General features: G+C 42.9%; 1 protein-coding gene across 1 annotated transcript in view; it reads left to right on the top strand.

The window, feature by feature from the left end:
* The window catches only part of LOC126419407 (galactose mutarotase-like), a 96,571-nt gene that overhangs the window by 27,725 nt on the left and 51,163 nt on the right, over positions 1 to 17,683 (top strand). Inside the window, exon 4 of the mRNA XM_050086596.1 lies at positions 1,933 to 2,077. Within this exon, the coding sequence (XP_049942553.1) occupies positions 1,933 to 2,077 (145 nt within the window). The remainder of the gene's footprint in view (positions 1 to 1,932; positions 2,078 to 17,683) is intronic.

Raw genomic sequence — 17,683 nt, 5'->3', positions numbered from 1 at the left:
ATTAAAAACAGAAGCGCGCTATTTTTACTACAAAATTTGATTCCGTATTAGCTAAGTAACATTTCTTTTGGTTAATAACTATGGAATCTGAATAAAAGTTATACAAACTTTTAAAAAATGTTCAAATGTGTGTGAAATCTTATGGGACTTAACTGCTAAGGTCATCAGTCCCTAAGCTTACACACAACTTAACCTAAATTATCCTAAGCACAAACACACACATCCATGCCTGAGGGAGGACTCGAACCTCCGCCGGGATAAAAACTTACCACCATCGAGATTCGTACCAGTGACTTCATCATTTTTAGACTTTTACCCTACATGATTAGCTAACGCAAAAGTATGTTAACATGTTAGAAGAAATGCTTTATACGAGTGTTGCCCAGAAAGTAATGGATTGCATTTTTTTTCTCAGCCGAAAACAACGCTACGAATGCCAAACGTTACGCAAGTATTATCTGAAGTCTCCTGAGTGAGCGCGCCAAGTTTCTGTCACTCCCGATAGATAACGTAGCACAGGACAGTTTCAAAATGGCGTCTGTAGGTGACGTACGTCACAAGGAGAGTAAGAAACTGTGGAGACTATTCACAAGCGCTTGTGCAAAGTTTATTGAGCATCCGCCGTCGACAGAAGTACAGTTGGTCGCTGGGCACGGAGGGTGAGGTCATCAAAAAACGGTTCGGCGGAGCTCCACGATTAGCAGCGGTTGGGGAGACCATCCACCACTGTCACACCTGACAGCCCTGACCTAGCCCCCTCGGACTTTCACTTGTTTGGGCCACTAAACGATGCTATTCGTGGAAGACATTTTGAGGACGAAGCACTAGCTCCATCACCAGGACAAGGATTGGTACAGACAAGGCATACACGCCCTTGTTTCGCGCTGGAGGAAGGCCATAGAACGGGATGGAGATTATGCGAAAAATAGGGTGTGTAGGTAAAACACCATTCCTTCGTGTGTGTAATTCTCATTATGTTCAATACAGAATTGTTGAGAAAAAAATGCGGTGCATTACATTCTGGGCAACCCTCGTAGTTAACAGCGATGGGAAACCTTCAAATATTCAAAGACGAATTTTCCGAGGTTTTTTTATTACCTCATACTACTTTTGTCTGGGTACTAAGCTTCAAATCCAAAGAACATGAAGAAATCCTAAGAGGATGATTTCGTGAGGTCCGCCTGTAAGTATCGCCGCTCGTTGCGTGGAGCATAGAAACAAGTCACAGAAAACAGCGCTCAAATCAGCTTTCGATCACGAGCTCTTTTTCTAGCAAAAGTACACACATTCACACACACAACCACAAAGCCACCTAAACACACACTCCCGTGGTTATTCTTGTGTTGAGATGGAGCACCCATTTTAGTCCCTTCCCTTGAGCGCTCTTGCCTTGCAGCAACACTTTGCCTGTCCCTTAGCGCGAGGTTCAACTGGCGCTGCTGTGGAGTCCGTCGGGCCGGGGCCACGGGAATGTGCGCATGGAGTTCAAATGGCTCTAAGCACTATGGGACTTAACATCTGAGGTCACCAGTCCCCTAGAACTTAGAACTACTTAAACCTAACTAACCTAAAGACATCACACACATCCATGCCCGAGGCAGTATTCGAACCTGCGACCGTAGCAGCAGCGCGGTTCCAAACTGAAGCGCCTAGAACTGCTCGGCCACAGCGGCCGGCTGCGCTTGGTGTCTTCGTGCTTGTATGCGTGAATGTGTGTACTCCAGCTAGAAAAAGAGCTATTGCTGGGAAGCTTATGCGAATGCTTTTTCTGTTACGTGTTTCTGTGCTACACGCATCATTCCGCTATACGTGGGCGGTTGCCTTTTTCTTATTTTACACATTGCCCCTTCCACGAATTTCCATTAAATTGTCAAGATAGCTGTATAGGAGTGTTGTAGCTGGGCAGGTGCCGACAGAATCCCACATGAACAGGAGAGATCCGACTGGTGAGCAAGACGGCGCTGGACTTCCGGGCACCAAACCGCATGCGCAAGCAACACGGCCGGACGACCGCAGGCTACGATCACTTGCTTTGCCTCAACCACCTGCCGCCCGACGGACTCAACATGGTCGCCAGGTAAGCGCCGCACTGCGCTACTGCAAGGCGGGAAGCAGAAGCGGCTGGCCCTGCCTGATAGGCAGTCGCGTTCTAAACTACACTACTGGCCAATAAAATTGCTACACCACGAAGATGACGTGCTACAGATGCTAACTGTAACCGACACGAAGAAAATGCTGTGATATGCAAATGATTAGCTTTTCAGAGCATTCACACAAGTTTGGCGCCGGTGGCGACACCTACAACGTGCTGACATGAGGAAAGTTTCCAACCGATTTCACATACACCATCAGCAGTTGACCGGCGATGCCTGGTGAAACGTTGTTGTGATGCCTCGTGTAAGGAGGAGAAATGTGTACCATCACGTTTCCGACTTTGGTAAAGGTCGGATTGTGGCCTATCGCGATTGCGGTTTATCGTATCACGACATTGCTGCTCGCGTTGGTTGAGATCCAATGACTGTTAGCAGAATATGGAATCGGTGGGTTCAGGAGGGTAATACGGAACGCCGTGCTGCATCCCAACGGCCTCGTATCACTGGCAGTCGAGATGACGGGCATCTTATCCGCATGGCTGTAGCGGATCGTGCAGCCACGTCTCGATCCCTGAGTCAACACATCGGGACGTTTGCAAGACGACAACCATCTCCACGAACAGTTCGACGACGTTTGCAACAGCAAGGACTATCAGTTCGGAGACCATGGCTGCGGTTACCCTTGACGCTGCATCACAGACAGGAGCGCCTGCGATGGTGTACTCAATGACGAACCTGGTTGCACGTATGGCAAAACGTCACTTTTTCGGATGAATCCAGGTTCTGTTTACAGCATCACGATGGTCGCATCCGTGTTTGGCGACATCGTGGTGAACGCACATTGGAAGCGTGTACTCGTCAACGCCACACTGGCGTATCACCAATCGTGATGGTATGGGGTGCCATTGGTCACACGTCTCGGTCTCCTCTTGTTCGCACTGACAGCACTTTGAACAGTGGACGTTACATTTCAGTGTTACTACCTGTGGGTCTACCCTCCATTCGATCCCTGCGAAACCCTACATTTCAGCAGGATAATGCACGACCGCATGTTGCAGGTCCTGTATGGGCCTTTCTGGATACAGAAAATGTTCGACTGCTTCCCTGGCCAGCACATTCTCCAGATCTCTCACCAACTGAAAACGTCTGGTCAATGGTGGCAAAGCAACTGGATCGTCACAATACGCCAGTCACTACTCTTGATGAACTGTGGTATGGTGTGGAAGTTGCATGGCCAGCTGTACCTGTACGCGCAATCCAAGCTCTGTTTGACTCAATGCCCAGGCGTATCAAGGCCGTTATTACGGCCAGATGTGGTTGTTCTGGGTACTGATTTCTCAGGATCTATGCACCCAAATTGCGTGAAAATGTAATCACATGTCAGTTCTAGTATAATATATTTGTCCAATGAATACCCGTTTATCATCTGCATTTCTTCATGGTGTAGCAATGTTAATGGCCTGTAATGTATTTTGACAAACATATTAATTGGATTAATTAAAAGCAAATATGAAACAAGAAAATCAGTAATTTATTTCATTCATGGATATTCAATATTCTACAGAATAGTGACCAAGTAGCCCTTGTTTGCAACATTACAGAGTGTAATTTTTTGTAATGAGAACAATGGTGGAGCATAAGTATTTTGACATTGTTTGAAAGAAACATTTTTAACGCATAATTATCATCTACCATAGCAAGAAAATCAATATTTTGTGGGATATCCATTGGCCTTTATAGCAGCCTCACGTCGCGCCGTCATTGAATCGACCAACATTTGGAATCGATCAATTGGAATTTTATCCCACTCATTTTAGAGAGTTACGAAGAGAACGTCTTTGTTGGAGTAATTTTTTATTCTTATTCTGTTATCCGACTCCTCCCACAAATGTTCTATAGAATTCAAATCCGGTCTTTGACTTGCTCACTCCAAAACCTCGACTTTTTTGCGTTTTAAAGAACCACTAATGCACTTGGACTGTGCTTGGGATCGTTATCTTGTTGAAAATACCACCCAGCTGGCTTGTCGTTGCGGCGTTGCGGTTCCTTTCGTACTGTACCTGCACCTACCTGTAAACTAGTTGCAGCAGATCGTCGGTAGGAAAGCCGAGCAGAAACCTACCGTACTGCCACTCGCACCAGACTACATATAACGTAATTGTTCCAAGAATCGAAAATGTCTTAATTTCGGTATATTCTGAAACTTGATAATGTACTCGTTCACTACCAAGCCCGTGATAATCTTAACACAGTCATGCACAAACACTTTCAATCACTTTAGCAAGTTTATGGTAACGTATTTACCGAAATCTGAACAGTTACTAAGCACGGATTGTTCTTAAATGAAAATGCTCGCCATACTATTCAGTTTATCGGTGTCTAACGCACTCAAGTTTTTGGTCACCGATCTGCTCAATCTTAATATGCCACGCGGAATTGCTGTCTTTTCTCATACACAAAATTACTTAAAAACGCTTACTTTCTTAAAAAAAAACGTAATAAATGAGGCATGTAGCACGACTATAAGCGGCGGCAAACTATACTCCGTTAACCAATCAACAAATAACACAGTTTAGAACTGTACTTTTTCTCGAAATAAATATTGAACATTGTGATTTTTATTTATATTTTACGTTATTGACTATTTTCAGTTGCACTCGAATTAGCTTTCCTTTTACATAAACTTATTTATCATATTATGATACAACATTCCATGTCGTCTGCATTCACACTGCCTTAAAACTCTCTCACACTCGTTCGTACAGTGTTCATTTACTTTAGACCACATTCATGCATCATTCACACTATTAAAAGCATATACAAAACTGTAAAAACATAAATAAACAAAAACGCTTTCAAGAAATAAACAACATTTCACAAAAACATTATCTTGACCTGTTCCTTGAATGTATCTGTGCACTGCTGGACTCTGGTGGATAAAAATTAGAACTACTTACTCAACTGAACCGGCTTCAAACCATCTGTCACTGTGCACCCAAGAGTCATTCTCCCAATACACAGGCTCTAGACAGGAGCGATATAAGGTGCCACGCCTCATGGTGTTTAGTGTATGGTAGTATTTCAGTCTTCAATACTTTTTCGTAAACGAATCGATCCATATTACCTTTAATTGGAACTAACAGTCCATCTCCAGAGCGTGAAAAACATCCCCAAGTCATCATACTGCCACCTCCATATTTGACTGTGGGTATTATTATTTACAGGACATCGAACATACTTGATACCATCAGATGACATAAAATTAAATTTGCTCTCGTCGCTCCACAGAATTTTAGAGCAGTCTGAACTTGAGCATGATCTGTGCCCGTTTTGCAAACGCAAGTCGGGCCGTCCTGCTTTTCATAGATGCTAAAAGCTTTTTCGTCAGTCTTCGTCCATGTACTCCAAAGAGTTTCAAGCGTCGTTTGACAGTGGAAACGTGAATGTCGACGTTATATTTTTCTTTTAATTCTCTTTATGTAATTACAGTTGCATCATCCATGTACTCCAAAGAGTTTCAAGCGTCGTTTGACAGTGGAAACGTGAATGTCGACGTTATATTTTTCTTTTAATTCTCTTTATGTAATTACAGTTGCATCATTACAGCGGACTTGGGAACATCACTTGTTGATAACTTCTTTATAATATGATCGACTTCAGGGGCGTTTTTATTGGACCTCCACTGCAAGGCTTATTTTCGACAGCCTTTCTTTTATTATGCAATTTTTTCTGTGTACTAACGAGCTGACGAGACACAATTAAAATACGACCAACTTCGGTTTGTTTCAGTCCTTGCTTTATTGCATTTATCATAGCGTTTCTAAAGTCACTATAATATTCCTTACGTTTCGACATATTGAAATAATTACTGTAAGTAAATATCAGCAGAAATCAGAACCAAGAAGCAAGTAACGTCCACGAATTCACGGAGCAAACTGCGTGTCAAAATACTTTTGAGCTCGCTGAAAGTCGCATTCTTCCGGCAGCGCAAAGTGTAAACAAACACGTCGCAACCTGAAACCTTCAAAATATGATCGCAGTTATTCTGCTCTCCACTATACTCAAGAGACTGTCCGATAATGTTTTATTTTAAGAGAAATAGTAACGAATTTTATGTTGTCAAAATACTTTTCAGCGCTACTGTATCAACATAAATATCGTTTGTTATTAAATGATGAAAAGCAGTGCTAACTCACTAGACAAGATATTAGTAACCCTGTAACGACCCTTCGCATTTTCTGTCTCCCAATATCGTGAACTTTTACCGTCTATTACACACATCAAAAAAAGTTTTACGTCACCCCGGTTCCCAGACCTCCTGAAGATAGACGTTGACTGTGGATATTATATCACAGACACAGTCCCTTTGACTGTTCAGAGATGTCACTAAACCCACCCAAACATGTAAACGACCATGAATGAGCAGCGCATGCGAGGGGCGTTTGAAAAGTCCTTGCAAAAATAAAAATTACTTACCTGTTTGAGGTAAACCTGTTTTATTTATCGACATAGTCTCCTTTTAGACTTATACACTTCGTCCAAGGCTGTTCTAATTTGTTGATCCCTTCCGAATAATAGGAATTGTCCAAGTCTGTAAACTAGCTATTAGTTGCTGCAATCACCTCCTTGTTTGAATAAAATCTTTGTCCTGCCAGCCATTTCTTCAAATTGGGGAACGAATACTAGTCCAAGGGAGCCACGTCTGGAGAATAGGGGGATTTGAAACGGGTTGTAATCCTATTTACATTAATTTTTCGACCAAAACTGTTGAGGTGTGTGCTGATGCATTGTCGTGATGGAAAAGAACTTTTTTGCTGTCCAATCGCTGGCGTTTTTCTTGCAGCTCGGTTTTCAAACGGTCCAACAACGATGAATATTATTCACCTGTAATAGTTTTACCCTTTTCCAGCTAGTCTATGAGGATTATCCCCTGCGAATCCCAAAAGACAGTCGCTATAACCTTTCCTGCCGAAGGAATGGTCTTCGCCTTTTTTGGTGCAGATTCTCCCATGGTAACTCATTGTTCAGATTGCTGTTTGGTCTGAGGAGTATAGTAATCTATCCCTCTTTCATCCACAGTGACGAAACAGCCCTTAACGTCCTGTGGATTCTTCCTGAACAGCTACAAACCTTCCTTGCAACACTTCACACGATTCCGTTTTTGGTCAAGCGTGAGCAATCGCAGAACCCATCTTGCGGATAGCTTACTCATGTCCACATGTTTATGTAAAATATTATGTACCCATTCATTCGATACGCTCACAGCACTAGCAATCTCACGCACCTTAACTCTTCTGTTATCCATCACCATATCATTGATTTTATCAATGATTTCCGGAGTTGTAACCTCCACAAGGCGTCCAGAACATTCAGCATCACTTGTGCCCATGTGGCCACTCCGAAAATTTTGAAACTACTTATAAAACTTATAACTATAAAACTATAACTATAAAACTTATAACTACTTATAAAACAGTAGAAGAAGAATGGGTAGCTTTGAGGGATGAAGTAGTGAAGGCAGCAGATGATCAAGTAGGTAAAAAGACGAGGGCTAGTAGAAATCCTTGGGTAACAGAAGAAATATTGAATTTAATTGATGAAAGGAGAAAATATAAAAATGCAGTAAATGAAACAGGCAAAAAGGAATACAATCGTCTCAAAAATGAGATCGACAGGAACTGCAAAATGGCTAAGCAGGGATGGCTAGAGGACAAATGTAAGGATGTAGAGGCTTATCTCACTAGGGGTAAGATAGATACTGCCTACAGGAAAATTAAAGAGACCTTTGGAGAAAAGAGAACCACTTGTATGAACATCAAGAGCTCAGATGGAAACCCAGTTCTAAGCAAAGAAGGGAAAGCAGAAAGGTGGAAGGAGTATATAGAGGGTCTATACAAGGGCGACGTACTTGAGGACAATATTATGGAAATGGAAGAGGATGTAGATGAAGATGAAATGGGAGATATGATACTGCGTAAAGAGTTTGACAGAGCACTGAAAGACCTGAGACGAAACAAGGCCCCGGGAGTAGACAACATTCCATAGAACTACTGACAGCCTTGGGAGAGCCAGTCCTGACAAAACTTTACCATCTGGTGAGCAATATGTATGAGACAGGCGAAATAACCTCAGACTTCAAGAAGAATATAATAATTCCAATCCCAAAGAAAGCAGGTGTTGACAGATGTGAAAATTACCGAACTATCAGTTTAATAAGTCACAGCTGCAAAGTACTAACGCAAATTCTTTACAGACGAATGGAAAAACTGGTAGAAGCCAACCTCAGGGAAGATCGGTTTGGATTCCGTGAGGCAATACTGACCCTACGACTTATCTTAGAAGAAAGATTAAGGAAAGGCAAACCTACGTTTCTAGCATTTCTAGACTGAGAGAAAGCTTTTGACAATGTTGACTGGAATACTCTCTTTCAAATTCTAAAGGTGGCAGGTGTAAAATACAGGGAGCGAAAGGCTATTTACAATTTGTACAGAAACCAGATGGCAGTTATAAGAATCGAGGGACATGAAAGGGAAGCGGTGGTTGGGAAGGGAGTAAGACAGGGTTGTAGCCTCTACCCGATATTATTCAATCTGTATATTGAGCAAGCAGTAAAGGAAACAAAAGAAAAATTCGGAGTAGGTATTAAAATCCATGGAGAAGAAATAAAAACTTTGAGGTTCACCGATGACATTGTAATTCTGTCAGAGACAGCAAAGGACTTGGAAGAGCAGTTGAATGGAATGGACAGTGTCTTGAAAGGAGGATATAAGTTGAACATCAACAAAAGCAAAACGAGGATAATGGAATGTAGTCGAATTAAGTCGGGTGATGCTAAGGGAATTAGATTAGGAAATGAGACACTTCAAGTAGTAAAGGAGTTTTGCTATTTGGGAAGCAAAATAACTGATGATGGTCGAAGTAGAGAGGATATAAAAAGTAGACTGGCAATGGCAAGGAAAGCGTTTCTGAAAAAGAGAAATTTGTTAACATCGGGTATAGATTTAAGTGTCAGGAAGTCATTTCTGAAAGTATTTGTATGGAGTGTAGCCATGTATGGAAGTGAATCATGGACATAACTAATGAGGAAGTATTGAATAGGATTGGGGAGAAGAGAAGTTTGTGACACAACTTGACCAGAAGAAGGGATCGGTTGGTAGGACATGTTCTGAGGCATCAAGGGATCACCAATTTAGTATTGGAGGGCAACGTGGAGGGTAAAAATCGTAGAGGGAGACCAAGAGATGAATACACTAAGCAGATTCAGAAGGATGTAGGTTGCAGTAGGTACTGGGAGATGAAGAAGCTTGCACAGGATAGAGTAGCATGGAGAGCTGCATCAAACCAGTCTCAGGACTGAAGACCACAACAACAACAACAACTTATAAACTGTTCTGATCGAAGGTGCAGAGTCACCGTAATGTTTATCAAGCTTTTCTTTAGTCTCCTGAGGCGTCTTGCCTTTCATAAGGTAATGTTTAATCATCACGCGAAATTCTTTTTGGTCCATGTTTTGACAATCACTCGACTTCCTTGATTCACACGAGTGCCAAACACAAAGAAATTGACTAGTATGGCTGAAACTTGGTGTGCGTTCTTTCCAAAGATGCTACTAACTAAACATGACCTCGATACGCGCTAGTGGTGCCATCTCTCGGACTTTGTACGGGCTTTTCAAACGCCTCTCGTATTAGACGGAGGGGTACCGACAGCCGATCAGTTTCAGTCATTCCACCAGTTCTGTAGTTCAATCATGCATAGACGGTCAGTACCGCGGTTCGATCGCGTCCGCATTGTTACTTTGTGCCAGGAAGGTCTCTCAACAAGGGAAGTGTCGAGGCGTCTCAGAGTGAACCAAAGCGATGATGTTCGGACATGGAGGAGATACAGAGAGACAGGAAGTGTCGATGACATGCCTCGCTCAGGCCGCCCAAGGGCTACTACTGCAGTGGATGACCGCTACCTACGGATTATAGCTCGTAGGAACCCTGACAGCAAAGCCACCATGCTTAATAATGCTTTTCATGCGGCCACAGGACTTCGTGTTACGACTCAACTTGTGCGTAGTAGGCTGCATGATGCGCAACTGCACTCCCTACGTCTATGGCGAGGTCCATCATTGCAACCACGACACCATGCAGCGTGGTACAGATGGGCCCAACAACATGCCGAATGGACCGCTCAGGATTGGCATCACGTTCTCTTCACCAATGAGTGTCGCATATGCCTTCGGCCAGACGTTTTTGGAGGCAACCCGGTCAGACTGAACGCCTCAGACACACTGTCCAGCGAGTGCAGCAAGGTGGAGGTGCTCCGCTGTTTTGGGGTGGCATCATGTGGGGCCGACGTATGCCGCTGGTGGTCATGGAAGGCGCCGTAACGGCTGTACGACACGTGAATGCCATCCTCCGACCAATAGTGCAACCATATTGCAGTATATTGGCGAGGCATTCGTCTTCATGGAGGACAATTCGCGTCCTCATCGTCCACATCTTGTGAATGACTTCCTTCAGGATAACGACCTCGTTCGACTAGAGTGGCCATCATGTTCTCCGAACATGAACCCTATCGAACGTGATTGGGATAGATTGAAAAGGGCTGTTTATGGACGAATTGACCCGCAAACCACTCAGGGATCTACTCCGAATCGCCGTTGAGGAGTGGGACAATCTGGACCAACAGTGCCTTGTAGAGCTTGTGGATAGTATGCCACGTCGAATACAGGCATGCATCAATGCAATAGGACGTGCTGCTGGCTATTAGAGGTACAGGTGTGTACAGCAATCTGGAACACCACTCTGTAGGTTTCGCTGTATGGTGGTACAACATGCAATGTGTGGTTTTCATGAGCAATAAAAAGGGCGTGAATGATGTTTATGTTGCTCTATTCCAGTTTTCTGTATATGTTCCGGATGTCTCAGAACCGAGATGATGCAAAACTTCTTTTGATGTGTGTATTATGAGTGGCTGCTCAGTCTTGCTAAACAGCGTGATCTTTCTACAACCTTGAGTGATAGTCGTAGCGTCCAACCAAGAACTGGCAAAGATTATTAAAAACTGCTGTCAGGGAACTTCTTTTGGTTAAACTGAACTCTTTTATGAAAGTTTACCGCGTGTAAACCTGTTTTACTATTGTGAAGGCAACAGTAAGTAGCGGAAAAATGCTCCTACCAGAGCACAAAAGAGAGGACTGTGTTCCTTTTTGTTAAAAGGCTCTGACTGAAAATTGGGGTACCAATTTCCTCACTCTACCTTCCTACCACCTTTAAAAATTTCTGCAGAAATGTTGGTAAGCGAACATTTACGCGTTCCTTTTAACATGCAGTTCACCTCTCACTCCCACGAGCTTCCTAACTGTTACACGATCACACCCACTTGTCCATCGGTGAACGTATCTCATGACCATCTACTGCCAAGTGCCCACTGTCACTCATTTACCCGGCTCAACTAATTGTCATTATATCTTTGTGGCTCTCCAACTGTAACTCTTCTGTCTCACAGCCATAGTCGCTTTGCGCAGTGGTTAGCACACTGGACTCGCATTCGGGAGGACGACAGTTCAATCCCGCGTCCAACCATCCTGATTTAGGTTCTCCGTGATTTCCCTATATCGCTCCGGGCAAATGCCGGGATGGTTCCTCTAAAAGGGCACGGCCAGCTTCCTGCCCCATCCTTCCCTGATCCGACGAGACCGATGACCTCGCAGTTTGGTCTCTTCCCACAAACAACCCAACCCCATAGTCGCTTTTGTACTGTTCTACCATTTCTTCTCCTCTCACTGTCACTTTCTACCTCTCATTCTCTCTTTCTGCTACTATTTCATTCGTTCCTTCCTACTTCTGATGTCTCTTCTCAGTGTCACTATCTCTCTCTCTTCCTCATAGTCATTGTCACAAACTCTGTCTCTCATTGTCACTGTCTCTCACCCACTGGCACCGTCTCTTGCACTCTTTCCGTAGCACTGTTCTCTCACTGTCAACTGTGTCCCTCTCTTTCTCTCACCCTGCCATTGTCTCCTTTGCTCTTTCTATACGACAAACTGTCTACTACCTTCCATAATTTATTATTTCTCTGTCTCTTTCCCCCTGCCACTGTCTCCTTCTCTCTCAGCATAAGAAAGAGCGAATATGACCGCAAGCCAATATTTATGTGTGAACCTTTAAAGGTGCTAAGAAAGGTAGAATACGACAGCTGCTTCCCCACTTTTCAGAGTCTTTTAATAAAGAGGAGTATATTCACCTCTTTGTGCTCTGATAGAAGCAGTTTTCCTCTGGTTCCCTCTCTTCCCTCTCCAAGCAGGGCATGTCACTCGTATGGAGAGAACTTGGTGTGTCAGTGAATTTTTGACAGTATACTTATGTGAAATTGAAATAACGTAAAACTAATTTTACTCCTCACACCGGATTTTACGCGCACAAAAATTATGCATGTACATCAGTACTACAACGTGGAGTTCCCAGAACCATTCTGATGCTAGCAGGGATACTTTACATCGTATTTCTCCGCACGTTATCCACACACACCGCAAATTACGTACGTATTTTACGTGTACGACTACAGTAATTTTGAACCTCTCAATCTCGGAAACGGATAGAGATATCTAGAAAAATTTCAAGATTGTTCGATACCGAAGCCATACAAATATGTCGTAAAAATTACAACTATTTACTGTGCATAGTCGTCTTAGAATCCACGACTGGGGTTTGATCTGCTGCAGCCTGCGAACAAATGGTGAAAAACACTTTTGGGGGGGTTTCCTATGTAACCACCCATGAATTTACTCAAATGCATAATTCATTAATTGATATACCCGTCAGTTTAATTAAATCACTTGTAAGGGTATACCTGCCACCAGTCAATCTATTTAATTTTTTCGTGCATATTTTAAGTGTACGAATAGGTTAACATTGAACCTATGTATCTGATAAAGGGATAAAGATATAAAGAAAATTTTCAAGGTTGATCGAGATTGGGATCTTAGGAATATATCGTAAAAATTTCAGCCTTTTACTGTACTCTCTTGCACTCCTCGGCTATGTTTTGATCCACTGGTGATGGCGAAAATATAGTAAAAATCCTTTTTTGAGGTTTACCAAGGTGATGCCCATGAACTAATGGTGCCTCCATATGCCCCATCAAATCAAAAAAATGGTTCAAATGGCTCTGAGTACTATGGGACTCAACTGCTGAGGTCATTAGTCCCCTATAACTTAGAACTAGTTAAACCTAACTAACCTAAGAACATCACAAACATCCATGCCCGAGGCAGGATTCGAACCTGCGACCGTAGCGGTCTCGCGGTTCCCCCATCAAATCCACTATGTTGTTGTTGTTGTTGTCTTCAGTCTTGCGACTGGTTTGATGCAGCTCTCCATGATACTCTATCCTGTGCAAGTTTCTTCATCTCCCAGTACTTACTGCAACCTACATCCTTCTGAATCTGCTTAGTGTATTCATCTCTTGGTCTCCCTCTACGATTTTTACCCTCCACGCTGCCCTCCAATGCTAAATTTCTGATCCCTTGATGCCTCAGAACATGTCCTACCAGCCGGTCCCTTCTTCTTCTCAAGTTGTGCCACAATCTCCTCTTCACCCGATTTCTATTCAATACCTCCTCATTAGTTATGTGACCTACTCATCTAATCTTCAGCATTCTTCTGTAGCACCACATTTCGAAAGCTTCTAGTCTCTTCTTATCCAAATTACTTATCGTCCACGTTTCACTTCCATACATGGCTACACTCCATACAAATACTTTCAGAAACGACTTCCTGACACTTAAATCTATACTCGATGTTAACAAATTTCTCTTCCTCAGAAACGCTTTCCTTACCATTGCCAGTCTACATTTTATATCCTCTCTACTACGACCATCATCAGTTATTTTGCTCCCCAAATAGCAAAAATTCCTTTACTACTTGAAGTGTCTCATTTCCTAATCTAATTCCCTCAGCATCACCCGACTTAATTCGACTACATTGCATTACCCTCGTTTTGCTTTTGTTGATGTTCATCTTACACCCTTCTTTCAAGACACTGTCCATTCCTTTCAACAGCTCTTCCAAGTCCTTTGCTGTCTCTGACAGAATTACAATGTCATCGGCGAACCTCAACGTTTATATTTCTTCTCCATGGATTTTAATACCTACTCCGAATTTTTCTTTTGTTTCCTTTACTGCTTGCTCAATATACAGATTGAATAACATCGGGGACAGGCTACAACCCTGTCTCACTTCCTTCCCAACCACCGCTTCCCTTTCATGTCCCTCGACTCATAACTGCCATCTGGTTTCTGTACAAATTGTAAATAGCCTTTCGCTCCCTGTATTTTACCCCTGCCACCAACAAAATTTGAAATAGAGTATTCCAGTCAACATTGTCAAAAGCTTTCTCTAAGTCTAGAAATGCTAGAAACGTAGGTTTGCCTTTCCTTAATCTTTCTTCTAAGATAAGTCGTAGGGTCAGTATTGCCTCACGGAATCCAAACTGATCTTCCCTGAGGTTGGCTTCTACCAGTTTTTCCATTCGTCTGTAAAGAATTTGCGTTAGTACTTTGCAGCTGTGACTTATTAAACTGATAGTTCGGTAATTTTCACATCTGTCAACACCTGCTTTCTTTGGGATTGGAATTATTATATTCTTCTTGAAGTCTGAGGTTATTTCGCCTGTCTCATACATATTGCTCACCAGATGGTAAAGTTTTGTCAGGACTGGCTCTCCCAAGGCTGTCAGTTGTTCTATGGAATGTTGTCTACTCCCGGGGCCTTGTTCCGACTCAGGTCTTTCAGTGCTCTGTCAAACTCTTTACGCAGTATCATATCTCCCATTTCATCTTCATCTACATCCTCTTCCATTTCCATAATATTGTCCTCAAGTACGTCGCCCTTGTATAGACCCTCTATATACTCCTTCCACCTTTCTGCTTTCCCTTCTTTGCTTAGAACTGGGTTTCCATCTGCGCTCTTGATGTTCATACAAGTGGTTCTCTTTTCTCCAAAGGTCTCTTTAATTTTCCTGTAGGCAGTAACTATCTTACCCCTAGTGAGATAAGCCTCTACATCCTTACATTTGTCCTCTAGCCATCCCTGCTTAGCCATTTTGCAGTTCCTGTCGATCTCATTTTTGAGACGTTTGTATTCCTTTTTGCCTGTTTCATTTACTGCATTTTTATATTTTCTCCTTTCATCGATTAAATTCAATATTTCTTCTGTTACCCAAGGATTTCTACTAGCCCTCGTCTTTTTACCTACTTGATCACCTGATGCCTTCACTACTTCATCCCTCAGAGCTACCCATTCTTCTTCTACTGTATTTCTTTCCCCCATCCACTATAGACTACATCAAATGCAAAAAGAACTAACCGATTTGATCCATTTGCCCAAGCTGGAGGAAGTGTGCAGTTTTCATACTTTGACCTTGTACTGTAGGATAGTGACACTACGGCGATCCTTATGTTGGGTATACAAATGGTCCCTAGCCCATTGGCTATCCTAAACACTTGACCCTAACTTTCAATCATCAATAGAAGCCGAGGTATGATCACCGGAAAATCCCGTTTTTTGCGCGGCGTTTTGGAACATATTGGTATGCATACTGTCGCATACATACCTAGTTTTCCGGGGCATTTAGTGGAATTTTAGATGTGTTGTTCTCTGTAGAAACGACATTCAGCAGTGCACTTCACTTTTGCTTTAATATTGTTCTCAGATTTTCCCTCTAAATCATAGTGCCAGTATTTGGAACAGAAACCAGTGCAAACTTTCGCGATCAATCTTACCAAATTTCTCAAATAAAAATGATATTACTTATTATTACCTCGTTGGATATAGTACTCTTACAATGCGGACCATCAAATTTATACATCAGCACTTTATAAAGGGTGTTACAAAAAGGTACGGCCAAACTTTCAGGAACCATTCCTCACACACAAATAAAGAAAAGATGTTATGTGGACATGTGTCCGGAAACGCTTCATATCCATGTTAGAGTTCATTTTAGTTTCGTCATTATGTACTGTACTTCCTCGATTCACCGCCAGTTGGCCCAATTGGAGGAAGGTAATGTTGACTTCGGTGCTTGGGTTGACATGCGACTCATTGCTCTACAGTACTAGCATCAAGCACATCAGTACGTAGCGTCAACAGGTTAGTGTTCATCACGAACGTGATTTTGCAGTCAGTGCAATGTTTACAAATGCGGAGTTGGCAGATGCCCATTCGATGTATGGATTAGCACGGGGCAATAGCCGTGGCCCGGTACGTTTGTATCGAGACAGATTTCCAGAACGAAGGTGTCCCGACAGGAAGACGTTCGGAGCAATTGATCGGCGTCTTAGGGAGCACGGAACATTCCAGCCTATGACTCGCGACTGGGGAAGACCTAGAACGACGAGGACACCTGCAATGGACGAGGCAATTCTTCGTACAGTTGACGATAACCCTAATGTCAGCGTCAGAGAAGTTGCTGCTGTACAAGGTAACGTTGATCACGTCACTGTATGGAGAGTGCTACGGGAGAACCAGTTGTTTCCGTACCATATACAGCGTGTGCAGGCACTATCAGCAGCTGATTGGCCTCCACGGGTTCACTTCTGCGAATGGGTCATCCTACAATGTGTTAATCCTCATTTCAGTGCAAATGTTCTCTTTACGGATGAGGCTTCATTCCAACGTGATCAAATTGTAAATTTTCACAATCAACATGTGTGGGCTGACGAGAATCCGCACGCAATTGTGCAATCACGTCATCAACACAGATTTTCTGTAAATGTTTGGGCAGGCATTGTTGGTGATGTCTTGATTGGGCCCCATGTTCTTCCACCTACGTTCAATGGAGCACGTTATCGTGATTTCATACGGGATACTCTACCTGTGCTGCTAGAACATGTGCCTTTACAAGTACGACACAACATGTGATTCATGCACGATGGAGCTCCTGCACATTTCAGTCGAAGTGTTCGTTCGCTTCTCAACAACAGATTCGGTGACCGATGGATTGGTAGAGGCGGACCAATTCCATGGCCTCCACGCTCTCCTGACCTCAACCCTCTTGACTTTCATTTATGGGGGCATTTGAAAGCTCTTGTCTACGCAACCCCGGTACCAAATGTAGAGACTCTTCGTGCTCGTATTGTGGACGGCTGTGATACAATACGCCATCCTCCTTGGCTACATCAGCGCATCAGGGATTCCATGCAACGGAGGGTGAATGCATGTATCCTCGCTAACGGAGGAAATTTTGAACATTTCCTGTAACAAAGTGTTTGAAGTCACGCTGGTACGTTCTGTTGCTGTGTGTTTCCATTCCATGATTATTGTGATTTGAAGAGAAGTAATAAAATGAGCTCTAACATGGAAAGTAAGCGTTTCCGGACACATGTCCACATAACATATTTTCTTTCTTTGTGTGTGAGGAATGTTCCTGAAAGTTTGGCCGTACCTTTTTGTAACACCCTGTATAACTTTACCACACTAATTATTATATTCACTGCAAACTCTTTTGTACTTAACAAATGCACTCATGTTAAGAAAAAAAACAGAACACCTTGAATGACTAAAGATAGGACGTTCATATTCAGAGGACATGTTCATTAG

The sequence above is a fragment of the Schistocerca serialis genome, chromosome 9 (assembly GCF_023864345.2).
Source record: "Schistocerca serialis cubense isolate TAMUIC-IGC-003099 chromosome 9, iqSchSeri2.2, whole genome shotgun sequence".
Classification (NCBI taxonomy): Eukaryota; Metazoa; Arthropoda; class Insecta; order Orthoptera; family Acrididae; genus Schistocerca; species Schistocerca serialis.
This window is presented reverse-complemented; position numbering and strand designations above follow the sequence as displayed.